We start from the raw sequence: 21493 nt of genomic DNA on the forward strand, positions 1-21493 counted from the left end.
ATTTACATGCAGACCAGTACTCTGGATTACTCCCAAAAATCAGCTTCTTTAAAAAATCTGAAAAAGCAAGAAAATGCGATTACATAAGATTTGAAAAAATCTCATTAATTTTGGCATCAAGATGTAAAGTATGCGCACAACACTTGCGTACATTGGAGAAGCATGTAAGAATGTTGGTTAAGGTGTTTATATGGCACACGAAATAGGGATAATGGGCAAAAATCTAGGTGTGTCAATCAGTTAATTCTTACGCCGTTTATGACCTTACACCGATAAAGGAATGGCGTTTAATGCGATTACATGATCACACACGTTGTCTACTTATTAAGCATAAAAGGTGTAAGAATGTGCATGTAAATGAACTAACTGTCACAAGGCAACCCATAATGACAACATGATACAAGAAAAAAATATGTGGTAAAATGTGAGTTTCTCTGTTGCTTCCAAGTCTTCACTGGATGATTATTTGATATGATACCGTCAGAGTTTGACTGAGAGACCTGTAATTAAAATTATCTATAGAATGAATTTTTATTTAGGCCTTACATTGTGTTAATGTTCGCTTGGATGACCCATCCTCCTCTGACTTTTCAGCTTGAACATATGCAGATATTATTTATCTATAGTAGGCCTGATTCAAATCATGTATTCATTGAATAGATTAAGCAATCAAACTTTTCGAAATGACAGGAAGGCAGCATTTAAAACTGTAATGGTAATTATTAAATTGAAAGGCTTTAGATTAAGAGTCTTTGTAGTCCATCCAAAAATGAATGGAGGGATGCAAGCAAAAAAATTACAATTGGGCAATAATCAAGGCCTTTTTTATTTTATTAATATACATTTTTATTTGGTTAAATTGGGCTAAAAAGTGAGCCCAATAAAACCACACTGGCATCCATTCAGGCAACTTTGCTCAGGATAGGTAGTGTTTTTTTATGTCGTAAATATTATGCAAAAATATTTAATGTCAGACGTAATTACGCATTTTATCATATACAATATTAGTTTGCCAAAAATTGTTTGCTATTTTGTAATTTCTTGAATATTTTTCTTCATACATGTCATACATTTTTTTCTTTTCTTTTTTTTTTTTTTTCTGGATTGTATTGAATTACCACCTACCCTGAGAAATAGTCACTGGAGTATAAAACATTTGCCAACTAGCCCCGGTGTCGCCTGTGAAATTCTATAGCATTTTGAAATGGTCAAGCAGGTCAATCTTGATATTTTCAGTCTTTTGCCAATATTCAGTGCATATCTCAATATTTATGTGTTTGCTCTGAAAATGGCTTTAAAGAGTGTTTTTAAACATAATTTAAACCAATCAGCTGCTGATACTAAATGCAAAAATACACGTTTTCTACACTTTGTTGTACTAAATGTTTGCACACATTTTTTGCACAAAATGAAGTAAAGGAAACATGATATTTAGCGAACACCATTTTGTGTTGCCTTAAATTTTGGAATTATTTAGAAGTGTGAAATGCCTTGAACACAGGCGTGACCTTATTCCTCCATAACCAATAGAGTCAAAACAAGCTATGACATTTTTTGATCAAAGCATAAGAAGATAAACATTTTTTCTTTCTTTCTTTGGATTGGAATAGCATGTACGGATGAATATATCACAATAAGACCAGAAATGTGCATTAAGAAAAGAAGTATGGTCCATTTAATTTCACATTGACTAAAAAAAAGCTATTAATATACAATATATATTTTAAATAATTTTCAACCTGGCAAAAAAAAAAAAAAAAGAAAAAAAAAACAGTTCTAAAGTGTTACACAATATCTGTTTTTAAATAATATTTATTTGTACCATTACTATGGCATGGATAAATGTTCAGATTTGGTTTAATTGTATAAACCCATCCTCATTATTTTTCCAGCTCAGCGTACACATGTACATGCATCATAATTTGTAAAGCAGAGACCAAAATACAAAAAATCAGACATGCCATGCATAGCACCTTGATCTGCATATGGCAAGAAAGCCAAAATAGCAAATATTACAACTACAGTAAATAACTTGACATGGCTTATTTTGCTTTGTGATTTGTTGATTCTAAATGCAGACTAAAAGATAAAAAATGTCATGAGCATATCGGAAAATCTATAATAGAGATATATAAAACAAACGACTTAAAAGAGATTTCCATGTGTTTTTTTTATAGCTGTATGTTCATTATTATTATTTTCAGACTGGACAAATAACTTTCACAACAATAAAATAATGCTACAAAAGCACATTTGGTTTTACGACAGGGAAAATACACATTTAATCCAAGTACACGAAACTCTTAGCAAACTATGTTTACGTTCACAACTTCATATCCTAAACATGTAAAAATATTATAAATGTATATCATCACTTGTATTTGTTTTTCATGTTGACTATAAACAACACTGCTGCATCCACTGCTATTACAAAGTATTACAATTAAATGTCTAACCATTTAAATAAAGACACAAATCACACACATCCAAAAACTATAAAAATGTGGGTGCAGGATCAAAAAATATCTTAACCTAATCCTAACCATTTGCCATTGGATACAAAAATATTACCAGAGAGGTGCTGTTATTTGCCAGCTGGGTGGTTTCATTAGTGTTCATATTGGAGTAGACATCCTTGAATGTTTGAAGAATGCTGAAAGTTATATTAAACTGTGTAACAGGTGCAGTTGTGGTGCTGGTGCTACTCTGGGTTACTTTTTAGTGTAGAATTATAGGAAAATGGGACACAGAACATTATTAGTGATATAAATCATTATTATTATTTCAATCAACATTAACGATCAATAATTAATGTACAGTTAGGAGGATTTTAGACCAATAAGAGTTCACAGTGGGTGTGGTCACCAAGTGCAATGCTGCAAAAATAGAAACCAAGGAAGCAAAAAAATGTCATGTCGCTCTTTAGTCATGTTCATGAATCAGACATTCTGATTAAGGAGAGATATGCTGCACATAATGGATGACACTACAAGTTAGTTTTATTTAGAATGTTTCTTCTTCTGAATTTTAAAATAAATTTTAAAATGTGTAAATGACTATTTGGTGTAGATGAGTTAGATTAGTGGTGTCTCATAATTAGTCATGTGACCTTGTGGCCTATCCTATGGCTTTGTCAGCCATTCAGAAGCATTGGTCACACACACGTCTTCCCCATAATGCCTACACTGCAAGTTACCCATCAATGACAGATATCTCTGAAATGTTTGCATGCAAGATGTATGACTTGTCCCAGGTTACTCACTGCTAGATTTAGCATTGATTGGCCAGTGTGTGTGTAAAACTATCGTGGTTTTTAGTGTTTATAAACAGTGCTTCACTTGTTTTAGGGTATTATTTATTGCTAAAGTGCAGCATAATTTATTTGCAGTGCATGGAAGTCGCACTTGTCACCTCGCGCGACCCTTAGTTTCGGCTGACCACGTGAATAGCTTTGTTGTGCTAAGTAGCATTAAGGTGTGTCCTGCCTTTTTCATTGAACGGCTCATTATCATCACATATATATTTGACTCGAATGCTGACGCGGAAGCGGCAGCAGAAGTGGTAGCCCTCGTGTAAAGCCCTCCTCGTGTGAAGACCTACTTGTGTAAAGACCAGCGAGTCTACCTGTGCGAGTCCACCGAGCAAGGACACCGACAAGGCGCCACTCACCATAGCATTTAAGTATCTTGTTATTGTATCTCTTTTCCTTCTATATACTAACATGTCTACTTCACGAATAACACATGCCTTCAAGCACATCCCTGTTATCTGTTACAGACCATTTACACGATATCGATGCAAGACCAAATGCAACCCACACAACCTATGGCCACTTTACACTTCAGCACCTGCTCCGCTCTCTTTCTCAGTGGGACTCTGGAACTGCCAGTCAGCTGTGAACAAAGCTGACTTCATTCCAGCCTTTGCCACAAAGTCCACCCTCAGCATCCTGGCACTGACAGAAACATGGATACGTCCAGAGGATACAGCAACACCTGCTGCTCTCTCCAACAACTTCTCCTTCTCTCACACCCCTCGACACACCGGTAGGGGTGGGGGAACAGGTTTGCTCATTCATAACAACTGGACTTTTTCACCACACTCTTCACTATGTAACAATACTAGTTTGAATTCCATGCTATTATTACAATGCAACCCACAAAAATCCATGTTGTTGTCATCTATCGCCCTCCAGGTCAGCTGACAAACTTTCTTGAGGAGTTGGATGTCCTGCTGTCCTCCTTGCCGGAGGATGGTAGGCCACTTGTGGTTCTTGGTGATTTCAACATACACCAAGACATACACCAAGACAAGCCCCAGGCCACTGAATTGAATACTCTCCCGGCCTCATTTGACTTGGAAAAACTACACACCACAGCAACTCACAGATCGGGCAACCAGCTGGACCTCATCTTTACACGTAACTGTACCAACTCAAATATTCTTGTTACTCCTTTACATGTCTCTGATCACTACTTTGTTCAATTCAACATGACACTCCTATCTACATTAAAACAGACTCCACCATTGGTTTCCTTTCACTGTAACCTCCATTCCCTCTCACCCTCTCGCCTTTCCACTGCTGTCTCTACATCTCTTCCTACACAAAATGTATTTACCACGCTTAATGTAAATACTGCCACAGACACATTAAGCTCTACTTTAACAACCTGTCTAGACAACATCTGTCCTATCGCCACTAGGCCAGCACGTGCTACACCACCCAGCCCCTGGCTGTCTGACGTCCTTCATGAACATCGGACTGACCTCAGGGCAGCTGAGAGGAGATGGCGGAAATCTAAAGATCCAGCAGATCTAGGTAAATATCAGTCCCTGCTTGCAACTTTTTCAGATAATGTTAAATCTGCAAAAACCTCCTATTACCAGAACAAGATCAACAGCACCACAGACACTCGCAGCTTGTTTAGAACATTCAACACACTTCTCTGCCCTCCCCCTCCACCGCCTGACACATCACTGACAGCAGATGTCTTCGCCACATTTTTTACTAATAAGGTTGCAGCCATCAGCAATACATTCTCTGCACCACACCTTGTCAAACACCTGTCTCCTGTATACAACTCTTCTGTCTCCATGTTCTCTCCTCTGACTGACACTGAGGTCTCTAAACTCCTCCTCTCCAACCACCCCACCACCTGTTCCCTTGGGTTCCCTTGACCCCATTCCTTCCCACCTTCTCCAGGCCATTTCTCCGTCCATCCTACCTGCACTCACACACATAATTAACACATCTCTACTTACAGGCACTTTTCCCACTACATTTAAGCAGGCTCGAGTAACCCCGCTGCTGAAGAAACCCACACTTAATCCCACACAAATAGAACACTACAGACCAGTCTCTCTCAAACCATTCATGGCAAAAACACTTGAAAGGGCAGTTTTCAATCAAATCTCTGCCTATCTCTCACAGAACAAGCTGCTGGATGACAATCAGTCAGGCTTCAAAAGTGGACACTCCACCGAGACCGCCCTGCTGTCTGTCACCGAGTCGCTAAGACGGGCGAAAGCTGAATCCAGATCATCAGTCCTGATTCTGCTGGACCTTTCTGCAGCCTTTGACACAGTCAACCATCAGATCTTACTCTCTACCCTTTCCTCGCTGGGCATCACAGGAACTGTGCTTGACTGGTTTAATTCCTATCTCTCAGGTAGGTCCTTCAAGGTAGCCTGGAGAGGTGAGGTATCCAAGCCACATCAGCTACTTACTGGGGTACCTCAGGGATCAGTGCTTGGGCCACTTCTCTTCTCTATATACACAACATCACTGAGACCCATCATTCAAGCACACGGTTTCTCTTACCACCGTTACGCTGATGACACGCAACTCTACTTCTCTTTCCAGCCCAACGACACCACAGTGACTGCTCTAATTTCTGCCTGCCTGGCGGACATCTTGGCCTGGATGAAGGAGCACCACCTGCAACTCAACCCAGCCAAGACTGAACTCCTTGTCTTTCCAGCCAACCCTGATGTTGAACACAACATCACCGTGCAGCTGGGTGCAACTACAGTTACGCCTTCCAAATCGGTCAGAAATCTAGGGGTAACCATCGACAACAGACTAAATTTCACAGACCACATCTCAAAGACCGCAAGATCATGTAGATTTACACTCTACAATATCAGGAAGATAAGACCCTTCCTCTCTGAACATGCCACACAACTGCTTGTCCAGTCACTTGTCATAACTAGACTGGACTACTGTAACACTCTCATTGCAGGCCTCCTTGCATGTGCAACTAGACCCCTCCAAATGATCCAGAATGCAGCAGCACGTCTGGTCTTTAATGAACCAAAGAGAGCACATGTTACACCACTCTTTGTCTCTCTCCACTGGCTACCGGTTGATGCATGTATCAAATTCAAGGCTCTGATGCTGGCATACAGAACAGTTACTGGGTCTGCTCCAGCATACCTAAAATCATTTATGCAGAGCTACGCTCCCACTAGAAGTCTGCGGTCGGCTAAGGAACGTCGCCTTGTTGTACCAACACAAAGAGGCACCAAAACACTTTCCCGGACTTTCAGCTTCATCATACCACGTTGGTGGAACGACCTTCCCAACTCCATCCGTGAAGCTGACTCACTCTCTGTCTTCAAAAATGACTAAAAACACATCTTTTCCATGAGCACTTAACCAGTCATAAAAAAAAAAAAAAACAATTCTGTTGCAATTTATTCTATTTTGAATAATATTATGATGCTAGTGATACTTTGTAATACAGCACTTTTCATACCACTGTCTCCTAAGATGATTCGCTTATGTATTCCTCTCTTGTAAGTCGCTTTGGATAAAAGCGTCTGCCAAATGAATAAATGTAAATGTAAAATGTTTAGGGGAGAGATTCTACTATTTTGGACAGGTGGTTTAAGGGTATTTACTGATCCATGTCACTTTTGTTAAAAACATGTGGTATGGGCCTGGGTAGCTCAGCGAGTATTGACACTGACTACCACCCCTGGAGTCACGAGTTCGAAGGTGTACTGAGTGACTCCAGCCAGGTCTCCTAGGCAAACAAATTGGCCCAGTTGCTAGGGAGTGTAGAGTCACATGGGGTAACCTCCTCGTGATCGTGCTTAGTGGTTCTTGCTCTCAATGGGGCACGTGGTTAGTTGTGCGTGGATCGCGGAGAGTAGCATGATTCTCCACATGCTGGGAGTCTCCACGGTGTCATGCACAGCGAGCCATGTGATAAAATGCGCGGATTGATGGTCTCAGAAGCGGAGGCAACTGAGACTTTTCCTCCACCACCCAAATTGAGGTGAGTAACCTTGCCACCACGAGGACCTACTAAGTAGTGGGAATTGGGCGTTCCAAATTGGGGAGAAAAGGGGATAAAAACGAAAATAGAAAACAAAATTGGTGTACTGACACTTTTAGTGCTATATATATATATATATATATATATATATATATATATATATATATATATATATATATATATATATATATATATATATATTTAAATTTAGCCTTTTATTTATTTATGGTATTACAGATACAAATGACCTAAGTATATTTGTCAGTTAGATTATAAACTTATAAAACAGTAATATATTTCTGCTTTTTGTTCTTGTGAATTGCCACATGCATTTTTGAGAGGTTTTGACAGTAAATTAGTGAAAGTGAAATAACAATAAAAGTGAAGTAAAATGGCCAAACCATGGATAATTGCTGAGTTAAACTGTGCTCGACCACTACATTAGAGAACAAAATTATTACATTAAGTGACAGTAAATCTACATACTGACCAGCAGTTCCTGTGGGTTCTGAAACATTGAAAGATTTTGGATCAACTGGGAAGCTGAAATTTCCATTTGTAGCTGCCTGAACGAAGATGTTTGTCACTTCTGACATATTAGGCAAAGTGCTATTGTTGTTAAATTCAAGGGCACCATCTGTCACAATGGAGCCGCTCCTGAGAAGGCACAATTATGTTGAAACACAGTCAAATATTTAGCAAATGAACAATGGAATAAAACAATTGCATCAATTGGTGATTGACTTAGAAAGTGACAAACCAACAGACCATTAAAGCAAGAAAACAATAAACCAATTAAAAAGTCATGCATAAATCAATCTGTTATGATGAATTTTGAGCAGTTTAATTGATAAATATATAGGTTTACCTGAATTGCCGAATAACCATGTGAACAAAGTTTACAAAACGGCTCTTGTAAAGCAGGAAAACCTATAATAGATTGATAAATAAACAGTTTACATATACACATGTGGCGGTATAACTAGCTAATTTGTGTTTTTGCTCATAACTCCGGAACCATATAGGCTACAATACAAATTTGTAGCTTCTCTGAATCCACCAGTGCCCCACAATGATATGGTCATTTGAATTTCCATTTCTGCAATAAACGTATTTTTACAATTGTGATTTATTAAAAAAAAAAAAAAAAAAAAAGAATTTCGAACTCGTCCTAGGCTGTTTTCCTGATTCTCATGAAACTGGTGTACGTCATCTACAGATCCTCCTGACAAAAAGTTTTTAAAAGAATTTTGATGCGTCGAATCGTTCCAAAGATATAAGCAAATATGTTTTGGCCATGGCCTATAATGACTAATTAGCCTGTATCTTGTGTGTGCAATTTTTATACTTAACAAAATTTGTACACATGGACAAGAGAGCACTCTGAGGTAACAATGAGTTTCGTACATTTTTTATGATAGGGGGTACTATAAATTAAGACAATCCTAATTTTGCAACTGTGCTCAAAGCAGGTGAAATGTCACACCAAAATAGCTGTTCACAGCATCCACAGGATCTTTTCTGTCAAATTTATTTGTTTTGGTCATCTCGCCCTATGTGCTTGGCCCCCGACATTAGTCGCTTGCAGCTATATTCTTCTTCTTATTTTTTTTTCTGCCCTAAAAGCGAATGGGCAGCAAAGACCGTAAGTCCTAGAGACACCAAACTTGGCAAAATAGTCCCAAATCCCAATAAGCACTTTTACGTTTTGGCTCATATCTCCGCAACCGTGAGGGTTAAATTCCTTTTTCTTCTGATTCCTTGGGTCTATATCAGATTATTTCGGATATACATTTGGTCTATACAGTTTTTCCGGCATTTAAAAAAAAAAAAAAACTCATCCTAGACCGTTTGTCCAATTGGCACGGAATTTGGTATACGTCATCTACAGACTCCCCTGACAAAAAGTTGTTCAAAGAATTTTGATAAGTTAATTTGTTCCAAAGATATTAGCGAAAAAGTTCCTTCGGTTGAACGTGATTTAAGTAATTGATCAATATCTACTCATGCAAACTCGAAACTTTACCAAACTTGGTATGAGTAGTCAGGAGGACATTTTGAAGATGTATGCAAAGTTTCGTACAATTGCGCCACTAGGGGGCACTACAACTAAAAAACTGTGGTAACTTTGCAGCCGTTTGAGTGACAAACTTTGGTTCAAGTGCTAACATATTCTTATGTTCTTAAGTCAAGTCATTTTTATTTGTATAGCACCTTTCACAACTGATCCAGAAGATCAGGCATTAACAGATGATAAAACTGTAATATCTATAATGTCTTAGAGTCATCATTGTGCAGTTTGATAAAATACGATTGTGAATTGGGTTTAAAAATAAGTAATTAAATAATAATTGTATTTATAACCCCAGTGAGCAAGACGAAGGTGACTGTGGCAAGGAACACAAAACTCCATAAGATGTTGGTTAATGGAGAAAAATAATCTTGGGTGAAACCAGACTCACCGTGGGGGCCAGTTCCTCTCTGGCTAACATCATGTATATAATGCCAATGTTACTTATGTATAGTGCAAGTCATGGTTTAAAATTATTAAACTAAGTAAGTGTTAAGGGTCAGTGTTTAAAACAAAGACTTTGTATGAACTGTAAGGTTAATGACTTATGTCTTTGAAGTCCATCCTGGATTAACTGCAGAAGTTCACATAGATGCAGTTGTCCTTGTTAATTGGCTGATGAAGGGTTTTGTTGGCAATTAATTGATAGTCTATGTATTCCATTTCAAGAGTGTAGTCCATCATTAGACTGAGGTGATGCAGGCAGAGATCAGTTAGATGCATTGCAGTTCAACCTGGCCGGTAATTTTGGTGAGGTCTATCCTAAATCCAAGGTTCAGGCAATGGCATATGAAGTATCCCATATCTTATAGTTGGATTTGGCATCAGTTCATCCTCAGAAGTCCATAGTAATAGACTGAAGTGATGTTTGGCTGGCACTGGCTGCTATTAGTCATCATCACACAGCGACACCTAGCAGTGGAGTCCAACACGAAGCAGGAATGGAGCTGGATCCAGTCCTGAGGATGTGACAGGGAAACAAATAAAATAATATTAGCATAGATGCCATTCAATTTATTGCAGAGTTATAGATCATGATCACTGTTTCTGGTTCTGGCAGACCTAACTAAAGCAGCCTAATTGTGAGTTGAAGGATAAATTAGGTGTATGCCTGGCTAAATAGATGAGTCTTTAGTCTAGATTTAAACTGAGTGAGTGTGTCTGCATCTCGAACAGTGTTAGGGAGAATATTCCATAGTTTAGGAGACAAATATGAAAAGGATCTACCTCCTTTTGTGGATTTTGATATTCTAGGAACTATTAACAGGCCAGAATTTTGCGATCGTAATGAACATGATGGAATATAGCATGGTAGAAGGTCACTTAAGTACAGCGGAGCTAGACCATTCAAAGCTTTGTACGTAGTTAACAGAATTTTAATATTAATACAAAATTTAACAGATGAACAAAATGATCATATTTCTTGGTTCTTGTCAGCACTCTGGCTGCTTTTTGAACCAATTGAAGTTTATTTATTGATCTTGCTGGACATCCTCCCAGTAATGCATTACAATAATCTAGTCTTGAGGTCATGAATGCATTAATTAGTTTTTTGGCATCAGCAACAGAGAATATGTGTCATAATTTAGCAATATTTCTTAGGTGGAAGAATGCAGTTCTACAAACATTGGTAATTTGATTTTCAAAGGACAGATTGGTATCAAATATAACATCTAAGTTTTTCGCTGTTGAAGATGATGTAACAGTACATCCATCGAGAGTCAAATTATATTTTAGCAGCTTATATTTAGAGGTTTTTGGTCCAATAATTAGTACCTCTGTTTTGTCAGAATTGAGTAGAAGGACATTTCTGGCCATCCAATCATTTATTGTATTGATACACTCTGCTAATTTGGAGAATTGTGAAATCTCATCAGGTTTTGAAGAAATATAAAGTTGGGTATCGTCAGCATAACAGTGGAAACTTATTCCGTGATTCCTGATGATATCTCCCAGGGGAAGCATATACAAGGAGAAAAGCAGAGGCCCTAAGACTGATCCCTGTGGCACTCCAAAAAGTGGTAGCGGTCTGCTAAATAGGACCTAAACCATGCTAATGCAACTCCACAAATGCCAACATAATTCTCTAGCCTATTCAAGAGAATGTTGTGATCTGTCATGTCGAATGCAGCACTAAGATCTAAAAGCACTAGAAATGAAATGCAGCCACGATCAGATGATAAGAGCAAGTCATTTGTAACTCTGATAAGTGCAGTCTCTGTACTGTGATGAGGCCTAAATCCTGTCTGAAATTGTTCATATATACTATTTCTCTGTAGAAATAAACATATTTGGGAGGATACTACCTTTTCTAATACTTTCGACATAAACGGGAGATTTGAAATCGGTCTATAATTAGCCAGTTCTCCAGGATCAAGTTGTGGCTTCTTAATAAGCGGTTCGATAACTGCCATTTGAAGGTTTCTTGGGACATGTCCTAAGGATAGCGAAGAGTTAATAATATTAAGAAGAGGTTCTGAGATTACAGGGAATACCTCTTTTAAGAGCTTGGTTGGTATTGGATCTAACAAACATGTTGTGGCTTTTGATGTTTCGCTAAGTTTTGTTAGCTTTTCATGACCTATGACAATGAAGGATTGAAGTTGCACGTGAGGAAAATTATGAGACATTGTTTTCTGAGGTACTGTGACAGATGATTGCATAATTCCAATTTTATTTCTGATTATTTCAATTTTATCAGTAAAGAAATTCATGAAGTCATTACTCTTGTGCTGCGACAGAATATCTGGTTCTGTTGAGGCTTTATTCCTAACCAATTTAACCACAGTACTAAATAAACACCTAGGATTGTTGTGGTTATTTTCTATGAGTTTGCTAAAATATGCTGACCTGGCAGCTTTTAGTGCCTGTCTGTAGCTACAGACACTATCCTTCCATGCACCGCAAAATATCTCTAATTTAGTATTCTTCCACTTGCGCTCCATTTTCCGAGCTGTGATCATTGTACCATGGTGCAGGGCTTTTTTCTTTAATTTTCTTTAATCAAAGGGGGGCAACACTATCAAGAGTGCTAGAGATGACTGTATTTATATTTTCTGTTATTTCATCAAGTTCTTCTAGGCTTTGGGTTTACTGCGTGTATGAGATAGATCTGGAAGATTATCAGTGAAGCTATCTTTAGTGGTTGAAAGAATAGTTCTACCTGAATGATAGTGTGGTGTAGATTGAGTAACATTAGCTGATCGCAGCATACAAGAGACGAGGTAATGATCAGAGATGTCATCGCTCTGCAGCAGCATTTCTATATTATCAACATCAAATCCATATGACAGAATTAAATCTAGCATATGATTATAGCGATGAGTTGGTCCTGTTACATTTTGTCTGACTCCAAGAGAGTTGAGAATATTGATAAATGCTAATCCCATTGTGTCATTTTCATTATCTATATGAAAGTTGAAGTCACCAACAATTAAAGCTCTATCTACAGTAACAACAAGATCTGTTAACAAATTTGCAAATTCACCAAGGAAATCAGAATAAGGCCCGGGTGATCTATATACACTATATTGCCAAAAGTATTCGCTCACCCATCCAAATAATTGAATTCAGGTTTTCCAATCACTTCCATGGCCACAGGTGTATAAAATGAAGCACCTAGGCATGCAGACTGCTTCTACAAACATTTGTGAAAGAATGGGCCGCTCTCAGGAGCTCAGTGAATTCCAGCGTGGTACTGTGAACTTTCTGCAGAGTCAATCGCTACAGACCTCCAAAGTTCATGTGGCCTTCAGATTAGCTCAAGAACAGTGCATAGAGAGCTTCATGGAATGGGTTTCCATGGCCGAGCAGCTGCATCCAAGCCATACATCACCAAGTGCAATGCAAAGCGTCGGATGCAGTGATGTAAAGCACGCCGCCACTGGACTCTAGAGCAGTGGAGACGCGTTCTCTGGAGTGACGAATCATGCTTCTCCATCTGGCAATCTGATGGACGAGTCTGGGTTTGGTGGTTGCCAGGAGAACGGTACTTGTCTGACTGCATTGTGCCAACTGTGAAGTTTGGTGGAGGGGGATTATGGTGTGGGGTTGTTTTTCAGGAGCTGGGCTTGGCCCCTTAGTTCCAGTGAAAGGAACTCTGAATGCTTCAGCATACCAAGAGATTTTGGACAATTCCATGCTCCCAACTTTGTGGGAACAGTTTGGGGATGGCCCCTTCCTGTTCCAACATGACTGCGCACCAGTGCACAAAGCAAGGTCCATAAAGACATGGATGAGCGAGTTTGGTGTGGAAGAACTTGACTGGCCTGCACAGAGTCCTGACCTCAACCCGATAGAGCACCTTTGGGATGAATTAGAGCGAAGACTGCGAGCCAGGCCTTCTCGTCCAACATCAGTGTCTGACCTCACAAATGCGCTTCTGGAAGAATGGTCAAAAATTCCCATAAACACACTCCTAAACCTTGTGGAAAGCCTTCCCAGAAGAGTTGAAGCTGTTATAGCTGCAAAGGGTGGGCCGACGTCATATTAAACCCTATGGATTAAGAATGGGATGTCACTTAAGTTCATATGCGTCTAAAGGCAGATGAGCGAAAACTTTTGGCAATATAGTGTACTGTAGCAAGGGTAAAAGACGACAGAGTTTTTTATTTATATCTATATCTGACGGTGTCACATTAAGCATTATTAGTTCAAAAGACTTACATTTATATCCTGTCCTCTGAGGAACACCAAAAACTTCACTGTAAATTGTAGCAACACATCCTCCTCGACCCTTCAGACGAGGCTCATATTTATAACAAAAACCTGGGGGAGTAAATTCATTTAAACTAATATATTCATCCGGTTTAAGTCAGGTTTCAGTCAAACAGAGCACATCCAAACTATGATCTGTAATAATTTAATTTACAATTAGTGCTTTGGTAGAAAGAGATCTAATATTTAGTAGCCCTATCATTATATTATTTTTACCTTTAATTTGTTTGTTTTGTTCAAGTTTGACCTTAATAAATTGTTTTCTAAATGATTTAGTGAGGGTTTTGTGTTTGGTAGTTCGGGGAACAGACACAGTCTCTATATGATATCTAGGTGATACAGTCTCTATGTGTTGTAGTTTATGTGACCTGTGTGACGTCTCAAGGCAGCTAGCAGATGTTCGGATTAACCAGTTTGTCTGCTTCCTGACCTGGGCCCTAGTTAGTCAGATACTATCATTATTAAGACTATGAGCCAAATTACTAGAGAGGAGAGCGGTACCTTCCCTGGAGGGATGGAGTCCGTCTCTCTTTAGCAGTTCAGGTCTACCCCAAAAACTCTTGCAATTGTCTATAAATCCTATTCTACTCTCCAGACACCACTCAGGCATCCAGCCATTCAGTGACACTAATCTACTAGAAACCTCATCACCACGACAAGCAGGGAGGGGTGTTGCATTGTGTTTACATTGCACTCCTAAAAGAGTATTTTGAAGAAAACTACTGTAAAAGAGCTACTTTTTGAAAAGTATATCTTTTTGAAGTTTTTAAAGACAGAAATGTTTCACAAGTGTTCTCCTTCTCCCAACATCCCTCTGTCTGACAGGCTTGGGTGTTGTTCTCTAACAGTGCTCACTGAGACCAACTTTGTTCAACAGAGCACCTCACAATCGGCACTTGTATGATACGTTCGGTGGAGGTGTTCACATTCGCCATATATGTTTATTGAAACATGAATGCACTCAGATGAGGTGCTTGCAGTTTTTCCCTTGAGGATGGGAATCAGGACAAAGTGACCTGTTGCTTTAGTTTTTCATTTAAGGATAAAGTGTTAGTGCCCAGTCAGTAAGTTTCCTTCCCAAGAATGAAAATTTGACTCAGTTGCCATGTCAAAGCATTTAGTCCACTTTTCTACGAAGTATGACAAGGTTCAAGTTGGAGAGAGCCCTGTCATTAAAAAAGGCGGAAGTTGTTCACAGTGTCAGCGCGCTCTCAAGCCTCGCCATCAATGCTGCCCCCTCCAGAATTGCACATTGACATTATGTTCTTTCTATTCAGTGAGAGATTAAGTCTCTAGTGCAACCACTTTTGCGATACTTGTTAAAAGTGCCAAATAACAAACTGGCACTCTGGTCAACAAAATCTCTGCTTAGGAAATTGGCAGGTCTATGGATGGCCTGGTGTCAGTGTGATGACACTTATGGCTAAAATTGTCAGAAATTTTCTTCTCGCTTTCCCCACTGTTGTGAGCCAGGAACGAAAGTGTGATATCTACAATATACCAGAGGGGAAACAGGAGGAGTATAAAAAGGGGGTAAATCAAGAGGTAAATGAGGACGGCAGGTGAGGGACATGAACTAATAGTAAGGGAAACGAGGGGGCGGGGACAGGGATCGAGACAGGGGGTGCTTATCTTTTCCTAAATTGTGCATCTTCATTTCCTCGCTCCTCCGTCCTCGAGCCTGTGACCCGGAAACCAATCAAAGTCCACCATCAATAAGTATGTATCAATTCTCTAAATGCACCATGAGGAGGCAAGGTTCGAGGACAGAGGAAGCTTCCCGAGGATGCTTGAGTGAAGAAGCACAGGAGTTTTCTATGCGGAAGATTTTTTGGTTGAAGCAACTGAAGCATGCATAAATTCTCCTCCCCCTTCACATCTGACACAACAGTTTTAATTCATGTTTTACCTTTGCAGTTTAAATAAACAATAATTGTCACATACTTCAACAGTGCATCTTGTATATTTTGGATTTATTATGAATATATATATATATATATATATATATACATAAGTTTCAGTAACATAACGGCAAGCGCACCGAGGTACTTCAGCTGTGCAAAAACGCACTCTGATGTCAGACAAATTAAAGGACATTTCATTTAACAAATCCGTCTTGCTTAGATTCCTCTGTCCTCATTTCCTTTCCTTCCATCCTTTCCTCATTTCCTAAAAGGGTGGCGCAAGGACACGAAGAAAGGGAGCAAGAAAAAAAAAAACTAGGATGAGAAGCACCCAGGGAAGAGAAGCACATGAGTACAAAATACAACAGATGTCCAAAACAACAAAACACAACAGAAAGCAGAACATAGGTGTCAGGATCCTGCCACTAAAGTATAAAAAATAAACCAGATCGAAGGCAGGATCCTGACAATTTTGTCACCTAAACAGCCCTCTCAGCTTCCCTGCTGTTGCAAGCCGGAAACGAGTTTGTGGTGTAACAGGTCATTTCGATACCTGCTTTTACTGTGTTAAATTCATGCCAGAGAACTGCCATGTCACAACACAAACCTAAATACTCATTGCGAGGTATGCATGCTGGATAGACCCTATGGAGCGGTTTCTTCCACATTCCCAAGATGACACTCGCACATTCCCCGCCATTGTATGCTGGGAATGAGAACACTATTTTCAGTCTGTGCTGTTCAGTATGTCAGAACCCGAGGCACTGCACGAGACACAAACATGTTCAAAGAAGTCAGCAAAAATCTAGCAGTCAAACAGTTGAACACTGCTATGTAAGGCAACTGCCTAAGAAGCCTCAATGCCGTTCTGTCCTCCACCATATGGTACGGGACTCTTTTTATATTTAGAGGTACAATACCTCATTGTCAATGATGCGATATAGGAAGTACTGGTGTTCAAGACACAAAAGGCTTCTACAGACATTCATTTTATGGTTGCCAAGAAGGAAAGATGGGGGGCTGAGACCCATACTGGACTTGAGGTGCCTGAATTTGACATTTATAAGTCTCCATTAAAGGTATTTGTACAAATATTTTTTCTCATTTCCATCCACTGAACTGGCTGGTGTGAAGCGATTTGGAGACACATGTGTGCAGATATCCCCTTGCTCCAGGCCAATTTTAAATTTGTCTTCTGCATTCCAGTTCAGGGCCATGCCCCATGGGCTGTCCCTGGCCCTTCGCACATGCACAAATGTGTAGATTCTGAGCTTTCCCTGCTGAGGCAGAGTGGCGTCCTCATTACCTTTCTTTCGGTTGCTGATAGCTCAATCTAATAGCTCAGTCAAATGGACAAGTGTGTAAGCACAGAGACCTGTGCTAGCATATGGGGGCCTCACGCCAAATTGATAGAGTGTGTGAGTGCCCAGTCAGCAAGTTTCCTTCCTAAGAAAAAATCTCGATTTGAAAACTTTGTTAGCACCTGACTGATGAACACATTCAGTCCATTCTCCTACATTTGAATGCTGAGTTTGATGGCAGCTGCAGCTGCCATCACCCTACTTGGCTTGCTATGGATGAGACCTCTCCAGTGCTGACTCAGCCCGAGGGTCCCTCATCACACTTGGCAACATAGTCATCTTCAGCAGAATTCTATGTGGTACGAGACGGCTGAGAGCCTTTTTTGCCCTGCTACCATCCTGGTGTTAAGCATGCTTACAGGTTCCCCGTATGAGCCACTAGAGGCGATAAGCTTATGCATATTGTCTTTGAAGACTGTGCTACTACTCGCATTGGCATCAGTCAAACGTAGTGGCAACCATCAGGCATTTTGGTCCATAACTCCAGTGTAGAGTTTGGAATAGGTCTGTCGAAGACTATTCTTAAATCCAGGAAAGATTATGCACCCAAAGTGTTTAAAACTCCATTTAGGACTCTGGTTGTTACCCTACAAAAATCCCCCCCTCCTCTGTTGAGTCGGACGAGGCTAAGAGACTACTCATGCTCTGTTCAGTTAAGGCATTATACATGTACATTGACCAAATGTATCAATGCAAGGTATCAGAACAACTGTTTTGTTTTCTTTGGAGGCCGGCCAAAGGGTTTGGCCATCTCCAAGCAAAGAATGTCCCACTGGGTTGTAGAAACTATTGCGCTCCCATAAGACTCACAAGGCATACAGTGCCTAGTGGGCAAAAAAGCTCCTTCTACCAGGTTTATGGCCTACTCCTGGGCATGGGCAAAGGCCATGTCTCTAGAAGACATATGTCTGGCAGCAGGTTGGGTTTCCCTAACTCTTTTTCCAGGTTGTACAACCTGCATGTATCTTCCCTCTCTTCACAAATCTTTACAGGGGAAGAAGGATGATCACTGACCAATCAGTGAGTATTGGTGTTAGAGGCTCTGGTCTCTCCATTCCCAGATGTGTGAATGAGAACATGTGTACAATGTTAACCATTACCCTGTTGGCTGGTGTCATTATACCATAGCCAAAATTTCACTGCTCTATCGGCTAGTGTCATTGTTCCAGAAGCCATGGTTTCACTACCCTGTCAGCTAGTGTCATTGTGCCAAAAGCCATGGTTTCACTACCCTGTTGGCTGGTGTCATGGTGCCAAAGCCTTTGGCCAGGCGATCGCTCTACTCCCCTTATTATCGCTGACTGAAAATAGGTGTCCCAAGGTTTCACAGTTTACTTGGGAGATCCTCTGTAAAAATCAAATAGAGTCAAAACACTGCTCTCCAAATAGCATAAACAGATAAAATGAAATAAGAATATACATCCTTGACCAGTGTGCCAATACAAGAAACCTAGAACAATCATCCTCAATTTATCAATAAATTGACCATTATTTATAAATACTGTATGAAATAGATCTATTTAGAGTTCAGTTTCATTTGTTATGAAAAGTATTAGAAATTTACTTTTATTATTCTTATTCTTATTCTTATTATTACAGGGCAAAATGTAAATTTTTTTTCACAAAATAACTAGACCACAAGATATATAAATAAATAGAATATATATTATTTTAATTTATGAAAGATCTCAAAAGAAAATGTATTAAAAATTATGGGGCAGTTTTACCACTTTTGATGGTATTTTGGCCCAGAGACATAATATCTGACCATGGTTAAGAGTACTGTAAAATGAGTGAAACTAAATATTCTGAAATGAGGGTGTGTTGGTGGGGGCGTGGTTAGGCGGCGGTTTGTGAATAAAGAGAGAGATCAGGAGATGAGAACAGTAAGGATCATCACCTGGCAATGATTGTCTAACAGCTGTTTGTCATTGCAGTGAGTGGAGACGACCTTTAAAAGCGAGCCAGACGCCAGTCAGGAGGAGAGAGAGTTGCATGCAGCAGTTTGTTGATGTGTGATCATCATTTCTTGTTACTCTGAAAAATATTATATGAGTTTGGTGAATCACTGAAAAGTGTGGGAAAATAAAGACCCTTTTGAGTTGGATCTCGTCGTCTCCCACTTCCTCCTTTTCCCTAACTTACAACATTGTAACACTGGTGCTGAAACACAGGAATTAAGGGAGGAAGAATGCTGCCATGGATCCCTCACCTCTGGAGGACGTGGTCAAGACCCTCGCCAGCATCCACCAGACACAGCATCAAGCCCTCCTTGAGCTGTGTTCTGAACAGGAGCAGTGATTCATTGCGCTCCTCCAGGCCCAAGCAGAGGACCAGCAGATGTTCTGGAGCTTGCTGCACCAGGATGGTGCTACCGCCGTGACCCCGGACCCCGTGACCACCCCACCCCAGGTCCCGCTGGTCAAGATGGGCCCCCTAGACGATCCAAAGGCCTTCTTGGAGCACAGCAGTGCCAGTGCTTTCGCTCCCTGACATTGGCGAGCACGGCTGCCTGTTCGCCTTCGCCCAACAGCTCTGGGATGCCTGCCGGAGGTGATTGCTGGCTGAGCAACATGACTGAGCTGTCATCGATCTGGTGGTACTGGAGCAGTTCATCGCTCAACTTCCGAGAGGGACGGCGGAGTGGGTCCAGTTCCACCACTCGGCGTTGCTCCAAACGGTCATCCAGTTGGCAGAGGACCACATGGCGGCGTATTCGGAAGCCGGTGAGCTTAGAGACCCTTCTCTCTCTCTCTCTCTCTCTCTCTCTCTCTCTCTCTCTCCCCCCCTCTCCCCTTCTCCCCTGTCTCCCCTCCTCCCCCTGCTTTCTGTCCTGTTCCTCCTCCCCAATGGTGGTGGGGGCTTGGTTAGGCGCTGGTTTGTGAATGGAGAGCGAGATCAGGAGATGAGAACGGTAAGGATCATCACCTGGCAATGATTGTCTAACAGCTGTTTGTCACTGCAGTGAGGTGGAGATGGGCTTTAAAAGCGAGCTAGATGCCAGTCAGGAGGAGAGAGAGTTGCACGCAGCAGTGTGTTGATGTGTGATCATCATTTCTTGTTACTCTGAAAAGCATTATTTGAGTTTTGTGAAGCACTGTAAAGTGTGGGAAAATAAAGACCCTTTTGAGTTGGAACTCTCCGTCTCCCGCTTCCTCCTTTTCTCTAACTGTGAACATTGTTACAGAGGGATACTGAATTCACATTACAGGTTTTTTACGCCTTTTGAAAATAAGAGTAATTTCAATAAAATTAAATGCAACCCATTCTGTCTTTACAAGATCACAACTAAACCTTGTTATAGTCGATATATATTCTTATATCCTTGTGGGGCACTTTATCCGTATGACAGGGAGGGGTCTCGCTTCTTGGGGCACCTGTGAGTCTGGGGACCCAGGGCATGTGCCCCAAATGGCAGGTCTGAAGTCCTGCCCGGAGTCCAACATAGAATAGTTTTAAATATAATTAAATACTGTAGATTATCTGCCATTATAAATAAGGCATTGTAATGTTTGTGTGACAGAGTTTAAAATGTCTATCAAAAATAATTTTTTTCTTTATTTTAAACTTGCATAGTGAAAAAGTGCGTGTAGTAAAATAACACATTGCACACTCACTATACATTGCACTTTTTCACTATGCAAGTTTACAATTTTTTATTTTTATTTTTGATAGACTTATTTCAGTCTGTTCGTCATTCAGTGTGTAGACAGTATCTTTTGTGGACTTAAAAGAAAAGCAAAAATCTGGGTCACAGTGAGACATTTACAATGTAAGTGAATGAGGCAAATACGTAAACGTTAAAATACTCACTGTTTCAAATGTATAGCCACAAGTCATAAATAATATGTGTGCTAACATGATTTTAGTGTGATAAAATCACTTACTAACCTTTTCTGTGTAAACTAATATTTAATTTTACAAATTCGTTGGCATGACAATGTAAAACATAAATCCTGTAATCACAGTAATTTAGTAGTCTGATTGAACAGAAGAAAATTACAGGCTTCACATTTCTGCCTTATAACCTTCCAAGTATTGGCCCCATTCACCTAAAATGTAAGTGCCTCACTGTAACCTTGTATTTTGCTCTTTTTTTTATATAGAAAAGGAGGGAATTATTAGTTGATTACTACTATTTTTGTTTTATTTTTTTAT

The 21493-nt window shown here is 40.0% G+C and overlaps 1 protein-coding gene and 1 pseudogene across 1 annotated transcript; both read left to right on the forward strand.

The window, feature by feature from the left end:
* Positions 1 to 1759: 1759 nt before the first annotated feature.
* Positions 1760 to 5578, forward strand: LOC127444895 (uncharacterized). The gene is made up of 4 exons (XM_051704521.1): positions 1760 to 4064; positions 4196 to 4420; positions 4704 to 4819; positions 5432 to 5578. The coding sequence occupies exons 1-3, from the start codon at positions 3722 to 3724 to the stop codon at positions 4817 to 4819; spliced, it is 684 nt and encodes a 227-aa protein (XP_051560481.1). The 5' UTR covers positions 1760 to 3721; the 3' UTR covers positions 5432 to 5578.
* Positions 5438 to 20759, forward strand: LOC127444781 (uncharacterized; annotated as a pseudogene).
* The last annotated feature ends 734 nt before the right edge of the window (positions 20760 to 21493 follow it).

This window comes from Myxocyprinus asiaticus, chromosome 8, assembly GCF_019703515.2.
Source record: "Myxocyprinus asiaticus isolate MX2 ecotype Aquarium Trade chromosome 8, UBuf_Myxa_2, whole genome shotgun sequence".
NCBI classification, from domain to species: Eukaryota; Metazoa; Chordata; class Actinopteri; order Cypriniformes; family Catostomidae; genus Myxocyprinus; species Myxocyprinus asiaticus.